At 66.5% G+C, this 17764-nt stretch overlaps 1 protein-coding gene across 1 annotated transcript; it reads right to left on the bottom strand.

Moving 5' to 3' along the window:
- Positions 1 to 16673: 16673 nt before the first annotated feature.
- On the bottom strand, positions 16674 to 17720 carry UTF1 (undifferentiated embryonic cell transcription factor 1; the record flags this gene model as incomplete). Its single annotated transcript, XM_040254458.1, has 2 exons — positions 16674 to 17158; positions 17303 to 17720. Coding segments are annotated over 2 exons (903 nt in total), but the record flags the coding sequence as incomplete, so codon positions are not given.
- Between the last annotated feature and the right edge of the window lie 44 nt (positions 17721 to 17764).

Here is a 17764-nt window from a genome sequence, read left to right as displayed (position 1 = left end):
GGGGAGGCCCAGGGGCTGCAGAGGCTGAGGACCCAGGGAGGCCCAGGGGCTGCAGAGGCCGGGGGCCCGGGGGGAGCTCATGGCTGTAGAGGCTGAGGGCCCAGGGGAGGCCCAGGGGCTGCAGAGGCTGAGGACCCAGGGAGGCCCAGGGGCTGTAGAGGCCGTGGGCCCGGGGGAGGCCGAGGGGCTGCAGAGTCTGTAGCTGCTGAGGGGGGAGGCCTGAAGGTGGCAGATCCTTCCCCAAACCTGGGGGCCCAGACCCTCGGTGAGAAAGAGACCCCGGCTTCTGGGTTACGGACAGTAGTGATTGCCGGGGCTAGCCCTGTGTGCACGGGCGTGTGGTGTGTGCACACCTGTGTGCAGGCCCAGTGGTCCAGGTGCTCAGAGGGGCTCCCCGTGCCCGGGGTGGGGGCAGCCGGGTCAGCCCTGCGGACAAAGGGGCCACATTCTCCCTCCGGCTGTGGATCGGGAAGGCCAAGGTGCCCCGGGAGGCCGCCCGCGCTGTGGCCTTGAGCGGAGGCAAGTTCCCAGGGCCCGCCTAGCATCCCAATCTGCGCGGGAGGGAGAGGGTTATCTCCCAGCAAGGGAGTCACACAGACTCAGCCTTGAAGCCCCGCCGCAGAGGCAGGGGGGCTCCAGGCCCAGCCTTAACCCCTTGTCTCCCCGCCTGGCCCACAGGCAGGCCCTGCCCGGGGACTCAGCGCACACAGGTGCCGCCCATGGGCACCCCAGGCCATGGGGGCCGCTCACCACGCTCACGCTGCCCACAGCCTGGGTCAGGCTTGCAGCCGGACACCCCAGCCCAGGAGGCCCCGGGAGCCTCCGGGGTCTCGGCCCAGACGGTTTCCCGTCAGCCCTCCAGGCCCCTGTCCTCTGACAGGTGTGGGGACACCCATTTTGGCAACAAACCCTGGACGGCCAGGCGAGGGCAGGTTCAGAGCAACCGCACAGGGTTCGAGGCAGCCGCATGCCCCTGACTCCCGAGTGCTCCACCCCGCGGACCTCGGGCCGCAGGCCTCCCGCCCCTGCTCTTCGAGGGCCCTCGGGGGTCTCCAGTCTGAGGACGCTGCTCTCTGCTCTGTCGGGGGCAGCTCCTCTCAGGTGGACAGACCTCGCGAGCAGACACCCTTCGGCCTGCTGCGCCTGAGGGCTTCGCCGAACTCAGTGTCTCCCTGACAGCAGGAAGCTGAACCACTCAGGGGCAGGCCCCCAACCTGGCCTCGGGGTGGCGAGCGCCCGCGGTTACTAAGCTGGGGCACTGCGTGTTGGGGTGCAGGGCCAGCTGGGAGAGGGCGCAGCCTCACTGTCTGGGAACCCTCCAGGGGTTGACACAGCCGCCTCCGGGGCTGGGAGCTGCCCGAGCTGAGCAGACAGCTGCGGGGACAGCCCCCCCGCCGCCGCCCGCTGGGAGTGCAGGCAGGGAGGGAGTGAGCAGCCGTGAAGGACGCCCCTTATCGCGGGCCTGCTGTGTGCCAAGCACGTCCTTCAGGGCCGGCAGAGATACTTTCTGTCCTGTGGGCAGAGGGCGAGCACAGCCCAGCACGTTCTGCATTCCGGGGGCCACTTGTGGGGGTCCCGCCCACAGCAACAGGGCCCAGGACCCTGCGTGGGCCTGTGTGGACACCACAGAGTCGGGGAGCATGGAGTGTCCCGCCCTGGGCGCCTGCTGGCGGCCACAAGACTGCAGGGCAGGACCCCGCCTGAGCTTAGCCCGGTCCCCGGCCGGCCTCCCTGGGAGCCAGCCGTTGTGCCTGCCCCCGGGGATCATCCTCACAGCCTGGGGCGGGGGCTGGAGGCAGCAATGCCCGCTCCACTCGGCTCCCGTTAAAGTCTGATGGGACGCTGGGAGCAGGCTGCGCGGCCAGAGTGCGGGGAGGGGCTGGGGCCCCGCCCTGAGCTTGGGGTCCACTCCAGGCCCCGAGGGGCTGCGCAGCGCCCAGCAGCAGAGTGGTGCTCGGGTGCACCTGTCGGGCAGGGAGCTGCCCTAGCGTCCCATGGCTGGCCTTTCTGCCTGCGGCCACTCCAGGTGGAAGCCGGCTCTGCGTCCATCCCTGCGTCCTGAGTCCACAGAGCAAGCCTTCCAGGGGCTGAGACTCCAGGGGCTGGGGGTCTCTGGGGGCCACAGCCAGGTGGCCTGGCTGGGACTAAGCTCCTTGTGGGAGGCCCAGCCTGCAGCCTCCTTCTAGCTCTACCTGGCAGCCCGAGGGAGGCTTCCACACACAGACTCTGCCGGGTCAGCACCTGCCTCCCAGGGGCCTTGGGGGAAAAACAGATGGTGGGCCTGGCCCCCTGCTCCCCACCGGCCACCCAGCAGGCTCCCCAGGCTCTAGCTGGCAGGGGGCCAGCCACCCCGGCGTCTGAGCAGGGCCAGCAGGGTCCACACATCTGAGGCCCGGAGCCGCTGCCCCCGCCCGTTTCCTCTCCAAGCCTCTCTGGTTCCCCACGTGGTTTATAATCAGCAGGCACTGATGTTCCAGTCAGGTCAGCAGGACGACCGGCAGGGCCTCGCACCCTGGACTCCCTGCCTGCCCACCTGCCTCCTGCCACCTCCCTCCTGCAGGCCTGCTGCTGCCCGCCTGAGGAGCCAGGGTCAGGGTCAGGAGTGTCTCCCAAAAGCCGAAGGAGGCAGCTGTGAAGGGGAGGGCTGGTGGCCCCAGGGGTGGGGGGACCCCGAGTGGTTCTGGAGAATGAGGGACCCATGGAGATGGCCCCAGGGCTGCCACCTGAGTTGGGGCTCCACCTCTCAGCCTGACACTCAGCAGGTGGCCCCCTCGAGCCTCTGAGCTCCCTGGGAGGGGGGTTTCCTCTTCCACCAAAGGTCCCCCCTCCCCAGCAGAGGCAGAGGTCTGACACCCCCTCTGTGGCCCCCTCTAGCCCAGAGATTGGCCCCTCCCAACGGCCCGGGAGACCCCCGAGCAGCTGACCGCCCACTGGCGTCTGCAGGCCCCTGCACCCCTCACCAGGCTGCAAGGCTCCCAGAGGCCCTTGAGTGGGGCTGCGGACAGGCTCCTGGCAGGGGTTCTGGCCCCCTCTATCCAGCCCGGCGTCTGCAGATTCTCAGCTACACCCCTGGCCCCGAGGGCTCCAGGCCCTGGTGGGGGCGTCAGCGAGGTCTGGGCCAGGATGGCAGAAGCCCTGGCACGTTCACGGCGGGTGCTGACTCACCTGGCCTCCCTCGCACGGCCCCCTGTACCCTCGGCTTGCCTTTGCATCCAGGAGCCCGGCGCTCAGCCCCCAGGCCCACGGGTCGGGTGAGTGCGAGGGGCTGCTACACACGGCCACACAACACACACGCCAGACACACACACACGCCAGGCACACACACACACACGCCAGACACACACACACACACACACACACACACACCAGGCACACAGATACACACAGACACTAGGCACACACAGACACAGACACAGACGCCAGGCACACATACACATGCCAGGCACACACAGACATACATGCCAGGCACACACAGACACAGAGACACATACCAGGCACACACACACACACACACCAGACTCACACACACAGACACAGGCACAGAGGCACATACACAGACACACAGGCGTGCATACACACCAGACACCTCAGAGCAAAGGCAGGGCGGGGCGGGGCGGGGGCCATCCCAGGGCTGAGGGGGCAGAGGGCATGAGGGCTGCACGGCAGGACCCTGGGACTCAGGACGGGGGGTGGGTGGGGACACCCAATGGCCAGTCTGTTTCAGACTCAGATCACCCGTGTCATCCCCCACGGGGGGAAATGTCTGTGAACAGGGCAGTGGGCATCCGTCCACATAGACCAGCTGTGCCCCCGCCAGAGGGTACTGACTGGCAGCCCCGTCAGCTGAGCCCTCCTGGGCCCTGGGCCTGGGAGTGTGTTGTGAGTGGGTGGCAGGGGGTCTTCGGTCAGCCGTCCCGGGATTCCCTCATCTGTCCCCGCGTGTCCCCCCAAGACTGCAGGGGCCCTGCCCTTCTTCAGACCCCCGGGGCCCTGGGGAAGAGCTGAGCACGGGGCGGCCTGCGGGTCCTCTGGGCTCCCGGGGGTGGGTCCGGTGGCTCAGTGCCGAGGCAGGAGGGGAGATGCCGTTCCTGAAGGCTGCCCCCGCGTGCGTGTTCCGGGCCGTGACGCAGGCCGCGCACAGGGAGATAAGGCCCGGAGGAGGCTGCGGGCCGGGCCTGGCTGCGTCCCAGGTCCGCGGGGGCCCGCCCGCCAGGGCTGGGTGCTTTACTCAGAGCAGGTCTTTGTGTCCCAATCTCCCAGGTGCGGGGGCGGCCGGGGTCCTTGGCACAGCGCGGCCCATGACCGCACGTGACGGCCGCTGCCGGCCGCCCCGCCAAGGTCTCCACCTGGCATAAAAGGGCACCGGGCGGCCAGAGCCGCAGAGCCGCGGTCCTCACGCAGCTCTCCGCCACGCTGCCCTGCTCGCCTGCCGCCGGGACCCCAGACCGAGCCTGACTGCGACCAGGTAAGGCCCGTGGGCCTCCTGGTCTCCCCCGCTGCCCGCCGGCCGCACGGCTTGCTCGCACCCGGACCCCTGCAGCCACGACCGCAGCTCGCTCAGACCGACCCGAGCCGGCACGGACCCCGGACCTGCAGCCGCGCCACTCGCTGTTCCTTTTTCCTATGCATATACTTCTTTGAGGGTCTGGCCTGAAGAGGTGTAGGGCATGGGAAAACGGGGCCCCGAGGTTCCCTGCACCAGAGCCTGCTCCCCGCCGGGCACCGCCTGGGACCTGCACGCTCCGCACGCCGGGTCGGGACTCCTGACTTCTGCTTTGGGTTGAGGCGGGGGTGGGGGGTGGGTAGGACATCACGGGTCGTGGGACGGGATGGGGCGATCTTCACTTCCGTGGGTGTGGTCCAGGCACCGTCCCGGGTCTGCAGCCCGGAGCGCGGTGGGGATGTGGCCTTGGGGACAGAAGGTGCGGGAAGGAGTGGGCCGGCCCACCTGTAGCTACGGGGCGCCTGACGCACCCAGAGGTGGGGGGGTGTCAGCGGGGGTGGCCGTGGGGCTGCTTCTCCACCCTCATCGCGCTGTGATGAGTGCAATCCAAATAAAGATAACTCCATGTAAAGTTCAGTGTGAAGAGTGTTAATACCGTGCGTTTAAAACAAAGCTCCCTCATCATGTGGTTTTTTCCTCATCCAAGCTGGTGGCGGGGGGTGGGGGGCACATCAGTAAGAGTGGTCTTGGGGGAACTTGTTTAAAAAAAAGAAAGACACGAGGGAGTGAGAGAGGACTCCTAGACACGTCAGCTGGGAGGGCAGTGGGTGGGGAGCTTTCTGGGGACCTTTCTAATAACCAGGGTCACGGGGACAGGGCCCTCTCAAGTGGTGGGGCGGGTGGGCCAGACTCCCAAGGCTGCAGTGGAGACAGTCCACCCCAGCACTGCCCGGGGCACCTGCCGGGCGGCGGGAGCTCCCTGGCGAGGGCGCCTGGAAAAGGGGCCAAGGGGGTCCAATGAATGGGGGGTGTAAGCAATGACTGTCGGGCTTACTGGCTGATTGACCCAGCAAGCACAGCTTTATCAGCCGTCGTCCCAGGCTCAGCTGTAGGACGGTCCTGTGGGGGGTAGAAGGGGACAGGCCGCAGCTCCTGGAGGCCCCCAGGCTCAGGCAGACGCCCACCCCCAGTGTGTGCGCCCTCTGTCCATCCTCACCAGGGGACTGGGGCTCAGCTCCCCTGGGACCCTTCGTGTTGAGGAAAGCAGGTGCGACACCCTCAGTGCATGAGTGACGGCGGCACTGAGCCAGACACGTTTCCTGCGATGGGGAGAGAGGTGGGCTGCAGGCAGGGCTGGATCCAGGCCGTCAGCAGCTCTGCCATATTCTCCACCATTACCCTCCCGTCAGCAGCTGCAGGGAACGGCTCCTGAGCACTGGGAGGGAAATCCCTCAGACCCACCACGGCCTGCCAGGCATGCCTTCCCCCTGGGTTCTGGACTTGTCCCGGCTGCAGGGGAGGCATCCCTTGTGGGCAGCTCCCTGGGCAAGAACACAGACCTGGGAGTGTCCACCAGGAGGTGCAGCAGAGCAGGCCAGTGTGTCCTGTATCAGCTGAGTCCAGCAGAGGAGCATGGAGAGGCAGCCAGGGCCAGGTCTGGGGCTGGGAGGCCTTCAGGAAAGCCAGGTGATGCCAGACAGTCTGTCAGTCATGGGGGGCTTTGTCCTGTAAAAGGTGGGGTGGGGGAATGGCCCTCCCCCATAAACCTCAGGGTGGCTTCCCTGGGGAAGTTTCCCTCCACCTGCCGCCTGGCCACTTGCAGTCACCGCCAGGGCTGGGAATGTGGGTCTCACTGGCCTGCGGAGGCGGTGACAGGCAGCCCTTCAGCTGCAGAGGCCAGGAGCCCTGGAGGCCGTGCAGCCCTGGGGTCCTGACCCCTGGAAAACGACGGGGACGGCAGGTCCTCTGCTGCCAGCTGTCGGAGAATCTGTCATGGCCTGTCCATCACTGCAGAGCAGGGCTGGGCTGGGGGCATCCCCACACCCCAAGGGGGCTTGGTGGGGCTGCCTCTGCTCTGCAGGCCCATTCTTTCTACTTGACGTGGGGGTGGCCTGGCTAGGCATGCCCGTCCCTGACCCACAGCTGCAGTCACAGCCTGGGATGAGCATGGGAAGGAGACGGAATGGGCAGGGGTGGATAGGGTGATCACTTGGACTTGGTGCCCGTCAGAATCCTGCACAACGGCCACGCCTGTGGGCCTTCCTTCGGGCTGCCTGCTACCTGTCTCCTGTCCTGCAGGCAAGGACAGCAGCAGGTATGGATCCTGGCTCCCAAGCTTTTCCCCATGATGGGGAAGCAGGGTCGGAGGACACAGCCCCCGGAGGCTCCGCCCCCACCGCAGCAGGGCAGGCACCTCTAAGCCTTTCTGATGTCCAGCTCTGGGGTCACTGTTAAGGTGGATTCAAACGCAGGGTGACAAACACCTTTACTTCCTCCTAATCCTGTTGGTTTTCACATTCGTGCACAAAGCTCGGAGCACCCAGCACAAGAATCCACCTTTACTCCGACTGGAAGGCCAGCTTCCAGCACCTTCTGTCAGATAAGCTGTCCCTGATTGTGAGGGCCCAGCACAGCCCCGTCCTCCTTGGCCTTTGGTGGCTCGCGGACCGTCCCCTCCTACACAATCCTTTGGCTGTTTTCAGGGAGGAAGCAGCTCTAAAACCTCAACTGTAAACTGTCCACAGTCCTGAGGCCAAGAGGGCGCACTCCCAGCAGCAACGGGGATGGAGGGTGCAAGCCCGCCAGGCACCGCGGTTCCTGCAGGTGGACACCAGGCGTAGCCCCGCACACCCCGGGTGTCTGCCCGGCCTCAGCTGCGGGCTTCCGGGCGCACACACTCCCTTAGAGGGCGCCCCCGTCTCGGGTGGGGCCCAGAGGTCCCGGGCGCCCCAGGACAAGGCCAGCTCGGTGGGCACCCGGTCCTGGCGTCTGGGAGGCAACACGCTGGGGGCTGCCCGCCGCCCGAGGCCCACGCCGAAGCTGGGGGCTGGTTCCGCCCGGAAGGAGCCCGGAGGCTGAGCCAGAGCAGGGGCTCAGGCAGAGGCCCGGGGAAGCAGCGGCGGCGGCGCGGGTCGCGCGCTCAGCCGAGTCCTGCAGGGGGCGCTGCTGTTTCACACGGCGAATCGGGGTGAGGTTTCGGTTTGCGGGCAAGAAGGTGGAGCCGGAGGATGTCCCCGCCCCCCACGGAGGTAAGTCCCACCCCCTCTCCCGCCGACCCCGCCCCCTCCCGCGGGCCCGGGCGGAGGAGTGCTCCGGGGCGCCCCCTCGCTGGGCGCTCAGTTTCCCGGTCCGGCCCCGCGGGAGGACGAGGGCCATCACGTCCGCGCGGCCGAAGCGCTGCCCAGGAGGAAGCTCCGGAGAGGCCAGGGCCTCGGGAAAGCCGCCCGCCCGCCCGCCCGCCCGCCGGCCTCCCACTGGGTCGAGGCGGCGCTGCCCCGCGCCCTCGGCCGGCCTCCGGAGCGCGGCCGCCGGGGGGAGGAGAGAGAGGACGCGGCCGCGCTCCTACTGCCCGCAGCACGCAGGCGCCCCCTCCCGGGAGCAGTCTCTGTCACCGGTAGACGAGGAGCTCTGACCCACGGGGCTCCACCCCGGAGCCCACCCGGGCCAAGCCTGCCCGCCGCCCGGTCCTCGGGCGCCCCGGCTCCGTGACCGCCGCTGTGTATCCGGAGGGTCGGTTCTGAGTTGTAGGGAGGCGACGGGGCAGCACCGAGCTCCCCCGTGAGGTGAACACATCTCCACATTCTTCATTTAAACTTTTTAAAATGGAAATATACAGTCAACACCAGCTCCTCTTTCGGCCACGCAGGACCTGACATGGAAGCGCAGCGGTGAAGCCACAGAAATGGAACGACAGTCTGAGTCTCCTCCGCTGCGGACAGAGGCTCCTCGGGCTTCGGAAACCATGGGATGTTCACGGGAACAGAATCCAAACGGCACCGCGCCGCGGCCGCCCCTGGGCGAAACTGCCGGACGCCAGGTGGCCAGCGAGCTAGCCGTCTGGAGGCCGAAAGAAGGCGCCCGGCACTGCGGAGGGGCCCGGTGACCTCGCCGAACTGAGCGGGCTTCGTGAGGCGCGAGACGGGCTAACGTTCGACCCTCTTGCAGAAGTGGGCTTGGGCCTGGACGCCGTGGGCACCAAGCGGCCGATCGCGGCTCATATGGGGGGGGGGCGGGGGCAGCTCCTGGCGGGAGGGAGGAGTCCCAAGGGCCTGAGCAGGCAAGACTCCTATGGGAGGGGAAGCCTCAGGCCTGGGAGGAACGCCCCACCTGCAAATGGAGTACACGGATGGGTGACTCTCCTCCCAGACCCGCCCCAACTCCCAATCCAGCCTGGGGCAGGGCCCCCTGCACACACACCAGGTGTGGGCAGCCCCGGTGCACACACTCCTGGGGGCTTCAGCGCCCCCGTGCCCACGGTCTCAAGGGGCTCCCCCGCTCTACACCTGGAGATCTCAGCGGGCCTGGCTGTGCCTGCTCGCCCACGCAGCTGCTCCAGGGGAGCCAGTCCACTGGGCCAAAGCTGCCGCAAAGGGTGGAAGCGGGAGGCAGCCCCACTCACAACCCGGTTCCGGACAGATGGTGGGGCCGGGAACTGGGCCCAGCTAGCTGGGTGGGGCCAGCCGAACACAGGGTTCGGCATGGCTGGGCTGCACATACAAGCTCAGGAGGTGGGTTTACCTGGATGACCCAAATCCCCCCTCCCCAGATAAACGGCACCTGCTGCTGCCGCCAAGTCGCTTCAGTCGTGTCCGACTCTGTGCGACCCCAGAGACGGCGGCCCACCAGGCTCCCCCGTCCCTGGGATTCTCCAGGCAAGAACACTGGAGTGGGGTGCCATTTCCTTCTCCAATGTGTGAAAGAGAAAAGTCAAAGGGAAGTCGCTCAGTCGTGCCTGGATCCAGCCCCCAGCCCTGAAGGCTTTGGAACGGACAGGGTGAGTCTGCAGCCTGGGCTTCTGGGGGCGCCGGCCTGGGCTGGGAACCGAGGCTACCCCCCATGCCCACGTCAGCCCGCCTGGCTGCCTTGCTTTAAGATTAACACCCCAATCCCACCCTCGAGCACTCTTGGGTTTAGCAGGGAGCAGAGGCCCGGCCGGCGTGGTCCTTGACCTGGTGGGGTGAGGGCTGGAATTTAAATCCCTAGCCGTGTCAGGTGGGGTGTCTCCTGAGATGACTGCAGGATGTCCTGCGAGTCACATGTGCCTGGGGTGCCCCCAGGATGCTTGTGGACAGGCTCCTGACCGCAGCTGTGGGTGCTCGGAGTCCCTGGGCTGGCCGCAGTGCCTCCCCAGCCTGGTCGAGGGAGTGAGCCGCAGCCCAACTGCTCCAGGCGCACAGAACCTGCGGGACAGGTACCCTCTAGGTCATAGAACCTCAATCCCCAGCCCATGGGCCAGTACTGGTGCCGCCCGTTAGAACTGGGTGGTACAGCAGGAGATGAGCAGCAGCTGGACTGCCGCTCCCCATCCCTCACGGTACTGCCCGAATCACAGCCTCCTCTGTGCAAAACCTGTCTTCGCCAGAACTGGTTCTGCGTCCAAAAAGGGTGGGGATCACTGGCTTAGATGAAGGGGAACGTTTGTTGGGAATTACTGCTGCTGCTGCTGCTGAGTCACTTCAGTCGTGTCCGACTCTGTGCGACCCCATAGACGGCGGCCCACCAGGCTCCCCCGTCCCTGGGATTCTCCAGGCAAGAACACTGGAGTGGGTTGCCATTTCCTTCTCCAATGCATGAAAGTGAAGAGTGAACGTGAAGTCGCTCAGTCGTGTCTGACTCTTCGCGACCCCATGGGCTGCGGCCCAGCAGGCTCCTCTGCCCACGGGATTTTCCAGACAGGAGCACTGGAGTGGGGAGTCACTGCACTGAGTGCTGAAACCGGCACTTCACGAAATGTCGGGCATTAACATGCACCACGCCTTTCAAAACCGCTTTAGCATCTCTTTCCTTCTGATCTTTCAGGGCCAGTCCACTGGCCTTTGGCCCCACAGGGGCACCATCCGCCGCAACCCCACCCCAGGTCTGCTGGGTGACCCCTTCTCTTAGGGGACCCATCTCTCACGGACACCCTTCCCGGCCCCTACCCGACCTCCCCTCGGGTCAGACAGCCCCTCCCTCCAGCTCCTCACCGGGCTCTTCTCCCCTGGGGTCTCCCCTCCCCTCCGTCTACCCCGGGCTGCTCCGAGACAGCTGTCGCCCCGTGGGGCCTCAGCTTCCTTATGCCTCCTCGGGGTCCCGGTGATCGGGCGCGGGTGTGGCGGTGGCTCTGGGCCACTGGCCTCCAAGCCCAGGTGGCAGCCAACCTCCCACTGCAGCGGCGGGGGCTGGTGGGGCGAGCGGGGGCTGGTCGCCCGCGATCTGCGACCTGCAGCCGTCTACACTCCAGGGCCCTGAGGCTGTGACTCAGCCCTCGACCAGTCAACTCCCCACAGCAGCCCAGCTGTCTGAATTCTTGGACCCGCTGGGCCCTCACCATCACCAACAGGCCCTGACTAGTGCCGGCGAGTGAGGCCCCCCTCCCCTGCCCATGTTCCCCCGAGGCCGGGAGGTCCCGTGTGGCTCCAGCGCTGACCCCAGTCCCGGCTCTCCTGGGCCCCGTGGTGCTCAGTCAGGGCTTTGGCCACCACGCCCCTCGCCTCCCTCGTGGGAGCCAAGAGGGCGAATCTGTGCTTCTAGCGGGGAGAACAGAGGTGCGTGCCTCGGGGCGCGGTGGCCACGTCCCACCCAAGCAGGCTGGTGGTCTGGGGGCGCCGTCAAGTTCCCGGGCTGCAGGTGTGGAGTCAGGGAATGGGCTGCCCCTGAGGGCTGGCTCACATCTCACAACTGGCCTCCCTGTCAGCTGGGTGGGCACCTCCCCCAGGCCTTCCTTCCTGCGGGGTCATGTCGGGAGAGCTTCCTGCTGCTGTGCGAGGGGCCCCAGTCCCGGCCCGGCCCCTCCGTCCCACCCGCAGAGGCGGCAGCAGGGCAAGCCAAGTGGACAGGCAGGGGGGGCGGACCCCCACCTCCCCACTCCTCTCACCGTCCCTGCTCCAGTCAGCAGCTCAGAAGCGAGTCCCGTGCCTGCGGACCCCCACGACGTCTCTTCGGCAGGTGGGGGCCCCGCCACCCTCCAGCCTCGTGAAGATCTCTGGTTGGAAGGGCTGGGCCAGGCTGGGGTGCATTGTGAGGCCCACAGATGGACAGACTAGAAGACATCACCCACAGCCAGGCCCTGCGGCCTTGCAGCGGTCCCCCCAGGACAGAACGAGAGTGATGAGGGGGTGGGTCCCCCATCAGTCTGAGGGACTCCGAAAGGGGCCCCGGGTGACCCTGGAGGGAACCTTGATGAAGGTCTAACTCCAGGCCCTGGGCTTTGGTGAAACAGGTTCTGAAGCTAGGAAGCTGGAGTCAACAGCACTGAAACAGAGTTTCCTGTGAGGCTGAATGTGCAGCTCTGAGCACATGAAGTTAACTTGGATAATTCAGTGTCCCAGTCGCACAGGCCACGTGCGGCTGGTGGCGGCCGGGCTGGACATTCTAGAACATTCCTGTCACCCCAGAGGGCCTTTGCTTGGTGCTGTCCTTAGAAACAATGAACAAAGTGAAGTCAGATAAGCACCTCCTCACGAACACGATGGGACAGTGACCCCTGAGGTCTCCACGAAGGGCCTTCTGCAGGTCAGCAGAGTCCTGGTAGGATCAGGTCAGCGCCCCAAACTCAGAACACAGAGGAAGAGGGAGTGCCTGCAGGTGTCCCGAAGGTGAAGGAAACAGATGAGACCCCCGAGGAGCAGAGAAACCCACCCCAAATGCACAGAAGCGCTCACGAAGATGAATGGCCAAAGGTGATGGGCCTCGGACACTCCCGCTGACCGCGGCCAAGGATGGGCGGGGCTGCACCCGCTGTGAGATTCGGAAAGCGGAGCTGGACTGGCCACCCTCAGGGTCCACGCCAGGGACTCAGCAGGTCCTGGGGCTGGGCCAGGTGAGCAGCGAGAGCCGCACACCCGAGTAGCTGCTCCCGATCCTCAGCGACCGCAGCGCTGGGAGAGGCTGGCACCCGTTCAGGGTCCCGTCTGTCTTGCTGCAGGGACGCCAGGCCGGGGGCTGCGGGGTGGATGCTGGCTGCTTCCTTGCCGGGGCCTCCTGAGCGGGGAGCCGAGTCAGGGGCGCTAAGCCCAACTACGAGGCCTCACCCTCACAGCCTGTCGCCTCCCAGGGGCCCTCCTGACGGTACCACCCTGGGCTTGGGGTCTCAACATGGAATCAGGGGACGCGTTCGCTCCGTAACACTCAGCCCTGTGGTTTCTGGCAGACAAATCAGTCCAGCGCAGAACAGGGGAGGGGGAAGGCAGCGCTATTGTGCCTCTTGGCACACCCCCTCCCGCTCTGCGCCCCCACAACGTGGGGAAGAGCCTGCAGACGTGGCGGGGGTTGTGAAGAGAGCAGCGAGCCGCACAGACCGGGAGGCCCTGGTGAGGGCGCCGAGGAAACGCTGGCGGCAGCCGTGCTGGCCTGAGCACGGACGCGGCTGCCCACGGGCCCCATCCGCATGGCCTGAAAAGGGGCAGGCTCACAGCCTGCCCGAGTCCAAGCGCCCCTCGAGTCCCCGTGGAGGAGACTGTTCACACATCCAGCTGTGCCCCGGCAGAGCCCGGTACGGACGGTGTGGTCAGAGGAGCAGGTGTAGAAGAGACGTGGTCTGGAAGATGAGCAGTGAGAATCAGGACAGGCACGTCTGAACACTTCTGAAGCAGGAGGTGTACAGGAAGCTCGCTTCAGTTAAATTCAGGGACCGTCTGGACACCAAGGGGGCGCAGGCAGAGCTAACCAGGTGGAATGGAGCCCTATCCAGGGGTGCGGGAGCCCCTGGTCAAACACCTCTTTGGGGAAAATGCATCCGATACGAGGTCGTCCCATGTCACTGGAATAGCTGTTCTAGGCTCAACAGCACTGACCCCTGATGGGTGAATGTGCTGTGATAACCGCTCTCTCTGGCCCCGGGCCCGGAGGGACAGGAACTGCTGAGGGAGGCCGAGGGTGCTGAATTAGGTGGGAGCTGGCTTCCAGCTCCTGGCGGCCCGCACGGAAACAAACCGGGCCCAGGGGCGAGCCGGGTGCAGCTCTGCGTCACGGGGCGGACCAGGCTGAGGGCCCAGGGCAGTCCTCCCCGCACACAACAGGAGCACCAGCCGGCTGTGGGGCGAAGGGGAAGAGCAAAGCCAGCCCCGGAGCCCTGCAGCTGCCCAGGGAGGGGCGGGGCAAGGCCCGAGGTCATGGCTGTTGATTGTCCAGGCCAGCGAGGCCGAGGCCACAGGCCGCTGTGCTCAGCGTCACAGCAGGTGTGCCGGTGAGCTCACACGTGCGGACAAGCGGCAGCCGGACGGGTCCCCGAGCGCCGGGGCGGGAGGGCACCAGCAGGGCACCGGCCACGCTGCTGACCAGTGCTTAAAGGTATGAACCTCACACTCTGAAGGATGGCTGAGGTTAAAAAAACAGTAACACAAGTGTGGTTGAAGATGTGGAGGAACTGGAACCCATGTCCAGTGTTGGTGGGAATATAAGATGGGGCAGCGGCCGGAAGACAGTATGGAGGCTCCTCCAAAAATTAAAAATGGAATTACCACATGACCCATTAATTCCACTTGCACACCCGAAGGAACTGAACACGGTCTTGAAAGATATTCCCACATCCGTGCTCGCAGCAGGATTATTCACAATAGCTGAAATGTGGAAGCAGCCCAAATGTCCACCAAGCTGTGGTCCATCCACACAGTGGGCTATCATTCCGTCTTTAAAAAGAAAGAAAACCCGCAGTGTGCTGCGTGTGTTATTCACAGCTTGGAGGACATTATTCTGGGTGAAATAAACCAGATATAAAAAGACACACACTGTCTGATCCCAGTTTTGAGGTCCGCAGTGGCTCAGATGGTAAAAAATCTGCCTGCAATGTGGGAGACCTGGGTTAGATCCCTGGGTTGGGAAGGGGGCAGGGCAACCCACTCCAGTATCCTCACCTGGAGAATCCCACGGACAGAGGAGCCTGGCAGGCTGCAGTTCGTGGGGTGGCAAAGAGTCAGACACGACACACACAAGAGCATCCCGCTGGGGGCGGGAGAGGGGGCTGCAGAGTGAGTGTCCAATGATTCTGTTTGGGAAGAGCAAGTTCTGGGCCGATGGGGGTGACCGCTGCACAACGTAAACGTCCCTGCACACTTGAAACAGGCAAGACGGGAGACTTGGTGCTCGGTGTATTTCACCAGGGTGAAGGAGAAGGGGTGTGCCTGTTGGCTGAGGGGGCCATGATGACCCGAGGAGGCGCTGGAGGCCAGCTGGGCCGATGACCACACAGGCACAGGAAAAGGTGTGCTCAGGGTAGGACGCAAAGGGAGGTGCGCTGCACACCTGCTGAGTCAAACCGGGATGGCCGGCATGAGACCCACCTCCCCCCACAGCCCCAGGCGCACCCCATCCCCCCCACCGCCCCCGCAAGAACACAGCTGAGGCGGGTCTCCAGGGAGGGCGGGGAGAAGGGATCTGAGCGTTTCCACCTCAGGAATGGCTTAAGTCACAAATAAAGCCCCTAGCCGAGGCGCTGGAGTGAGACAGGCTCGCCCCTCCGCAGACTGGAAGACCTTGGCGAGGCTGGGGAGGGGGTGTGCAGGGTCATCAGGCCCTGAGCAGAAGGCCCTGGACATGTCCCCCAGCCTGCCAGGCAGCATGGGCAGTAAGGCAGACAGGTTCTCCTTCGTGTGCCCCAATACCTTGGTCCCCAAAGACTCGGAGGCTTCCATGGATCTCAAGCCCCCAAACAGCCCTTTCCCGGAGCAGGGTCCCGGTGACATCGCCCTCTGCCCCCGCGGGCTTCGGGGATTTGCTGGGAAGCTGCCCAAGGCTGTCTCAGACCCCCCACCCTTGGCTCTTACCTTTGGGAGCGTGTAGGGTGTGCGGGTGTTTACAAACGCCAAGGATCCCCCTGCAGGTTTCTGCCCTCGGGTGGGCAGAACGGGGCAGGCACCGTCTCTCATAGCAGAGGCCAGCGTGTCCTCGAGGATTCGGGATCTTTCATACACAGCCCCCAGTCCTGCCGAACGGTGGGTGCACCCTTGTTCTGCCGGGTCCCTGCGGCTGGGGGCCCAACTGGGGCCTCTTAGAAGACATTTCCAGGAAAGGGCTGGGGGAGGGGCTGAGTGCTCGGCCGCCTGGAGCCTCCGGAGGGCGAGGACTGCAGGGCGCTTGGAGACAGGCTTCCCGCTTACCTCGCCGACCAGAGAAACCACTTAAGTCTCTGAATGATCCCCTAGCTGCTGAAAAGCCGCCGGGCATTCAGCCCGGAGGCGTATTGTTATGCGGGCCCGCGCCTCCGGCTGCTTCCTCCTCCCACCCGGCTGGGAGCACGTCCGGCCCCGCCCAGTCCCCGCCGGGTCTGAGCCCCAGCGCAGGGTGGGGCCCTCAGTCAAGACTCGGAAAATGCTCCTGGGGCAATTTCGATAAAGTGCTTTTCAAGCTGAAAGAACCCTGGCCTCCGCCTAGGTGGAAAAGCTCAGACCCGCCGCGCTTCCGCCCCGGGCCCACCCAACCCACGCACCTCCGTGAACAGGAGGGGACCCCTCCCCGGGAGCGCGTTATCCTGGGAACCTCTTTCCTGGACGCTGCTCGGCCCTAGGCCGCGGACTCTTGCCTGGACGGCCCGCGGGGGGCGGCCGGATACCGCTTACACCTCCCCCACCGGTTCCGGCTGAACCCGGCCCCCGCCGGTTCCCCGGGCCCTCCCCGTGGCGCCCGGCCTCCTCCCAGCTCGCAAGGGCTCGCCCACCGCGGCCTGTTTGCGCTGGTGGGAAGTCGGGGCAGGCAGGGTCTCGAGACCTGGAGAAGGCTGGTATGCGATGCGGGCCCCGAGCTCGGGTTCCATGTGCCCACAGCCCTCTCGCGACGGGAGATGGGCCTCCTAGGCCTGGTGGGGCCGGGCAGAATCCCAACTGGGTCCCTCCCAGGGGTCCCGAGGCCATTTTAACCTCCCCGTTAACTCCAGCCCTACGTTCCTACCCAGAGCGCAACCTGCACACAGGATTGAGTCAGAAAAAGCAGTCTTTTTATTGAACGTACCTAGGTTTGGTTGGGGAGGGGAGGGCACCAGGTAGGGTCAGGGCTGAAGGGGCGGCCCTCCGGCGCGGGGACCGCGGAGGGCCAGGCCTCACGGGCGCGGGTCGCCTAGGACACCTCGCTCGGCCGCGGCGCTGCCCAAGATGAAGCCCACGGCCAGGGACACGGTCTGGTCGAAGGAGCCGCGCAGCTGCTCCACGTGCTGGTTCAGGGTCAGCAGCTGGTCACGCAGCGGGCCCAGGATGGACACGATGTCGCCGAGGTGCCCCAGGGTCTGCAGGAGGGCGGCGTTCAGCGACGGCGGTGCGGGCTGCTGGGGCGCGTGGTCCTCCGGACGGCCGGGCGGCGAGTCGGGGTCTTCCCGGGCGGGGCCCGGGGACGGTGGTGGCGGGGAGCTGGGGGCGCGGAAGGACTCGGGCTCTTCGGGGCGGCCACGCGTGGGCGTGAAGGTGCAGGGGGCCGTCGGGGAGCCGGGGGCGTGTGGCGCGTCCGCAGACTTGGGCGGGGACGGGCTGAACCTGAGCGTCCACGCGGGATCCGAGTCGAGCTCTCGGGACGCGGGCAGCGGCGGGGCGCCTGGAACGCGGAGCCGCCGGTTGCCGGGGGCGCGCGCCCGCAGCCCACCCCCGCTCCTCCGTCTGAGGGGCGCTCCCCGCAGCCCGCTCCCCCCGCCCCACTCCTCCGTCTGGGGCGCGCCCTCCCCCACCCCAGCCCACCTACCCGGCTCGGCGGGCGCGGCGGAGGCAGGCCGGCGGCCGCGCGGGGGTCGTCCGGGCCCGGGGGAGCGGCGGCGTCCGCGCCTGCGCCCGTTGTCGCCCAGGAGGCCCATAAGCTGGCGGATCTGCGCGTCGAAGGGCCCGGGCGGCTGGCCGTGCGCGTCGCGGACCTTGTCCTTGAGGAACTTGTAGCGGCGGCGGCACTGCGCGGGGGTGCGCCGCACCTGCTGGCGGGCCAGCGCGGCCGACACGCGGCGGTAGGTGGGCAGCGCCTGCCGGCGGTCCAGCAGGAGCGCGCGCCATACGGCGGGCTGCAGCAGCGTGCCGAGCAGCAGCTCCGTCTCGCGCGCACTCCAGGGCGTGCGCTGAGCCGAGCCCGGGGACACGGGCGAGCCGGGGGACGCGGGCGAGCCGGGGGGTGCGGGGGGCGCGGGAGCCGCCAGCGCGCCGGGCGAGGCGGGTCGGT

Source organism: Oryx dammah, unplaced genomic scaffold (genome assembly GCF_014754425.2).
Source record: "Oryx dammah isolate SB20612 unplaced genomic scaffold, SCBI_Odam_1.1 HiC_scaffold_14, whole genome shotgun sequence".
NCBI classification, from domain to species: domain Eukaryota; kingdom Metazoa; phylum Chordata; class Mammalia; order Artiodactyla; family Bovidae; genus Oryx; species Oryx dammah.
The sequence above is the reverse complement of the archived record's forward strand: the minus strand, read 5'-3'. Positions and strand labels throughout refer to the sequence as shown.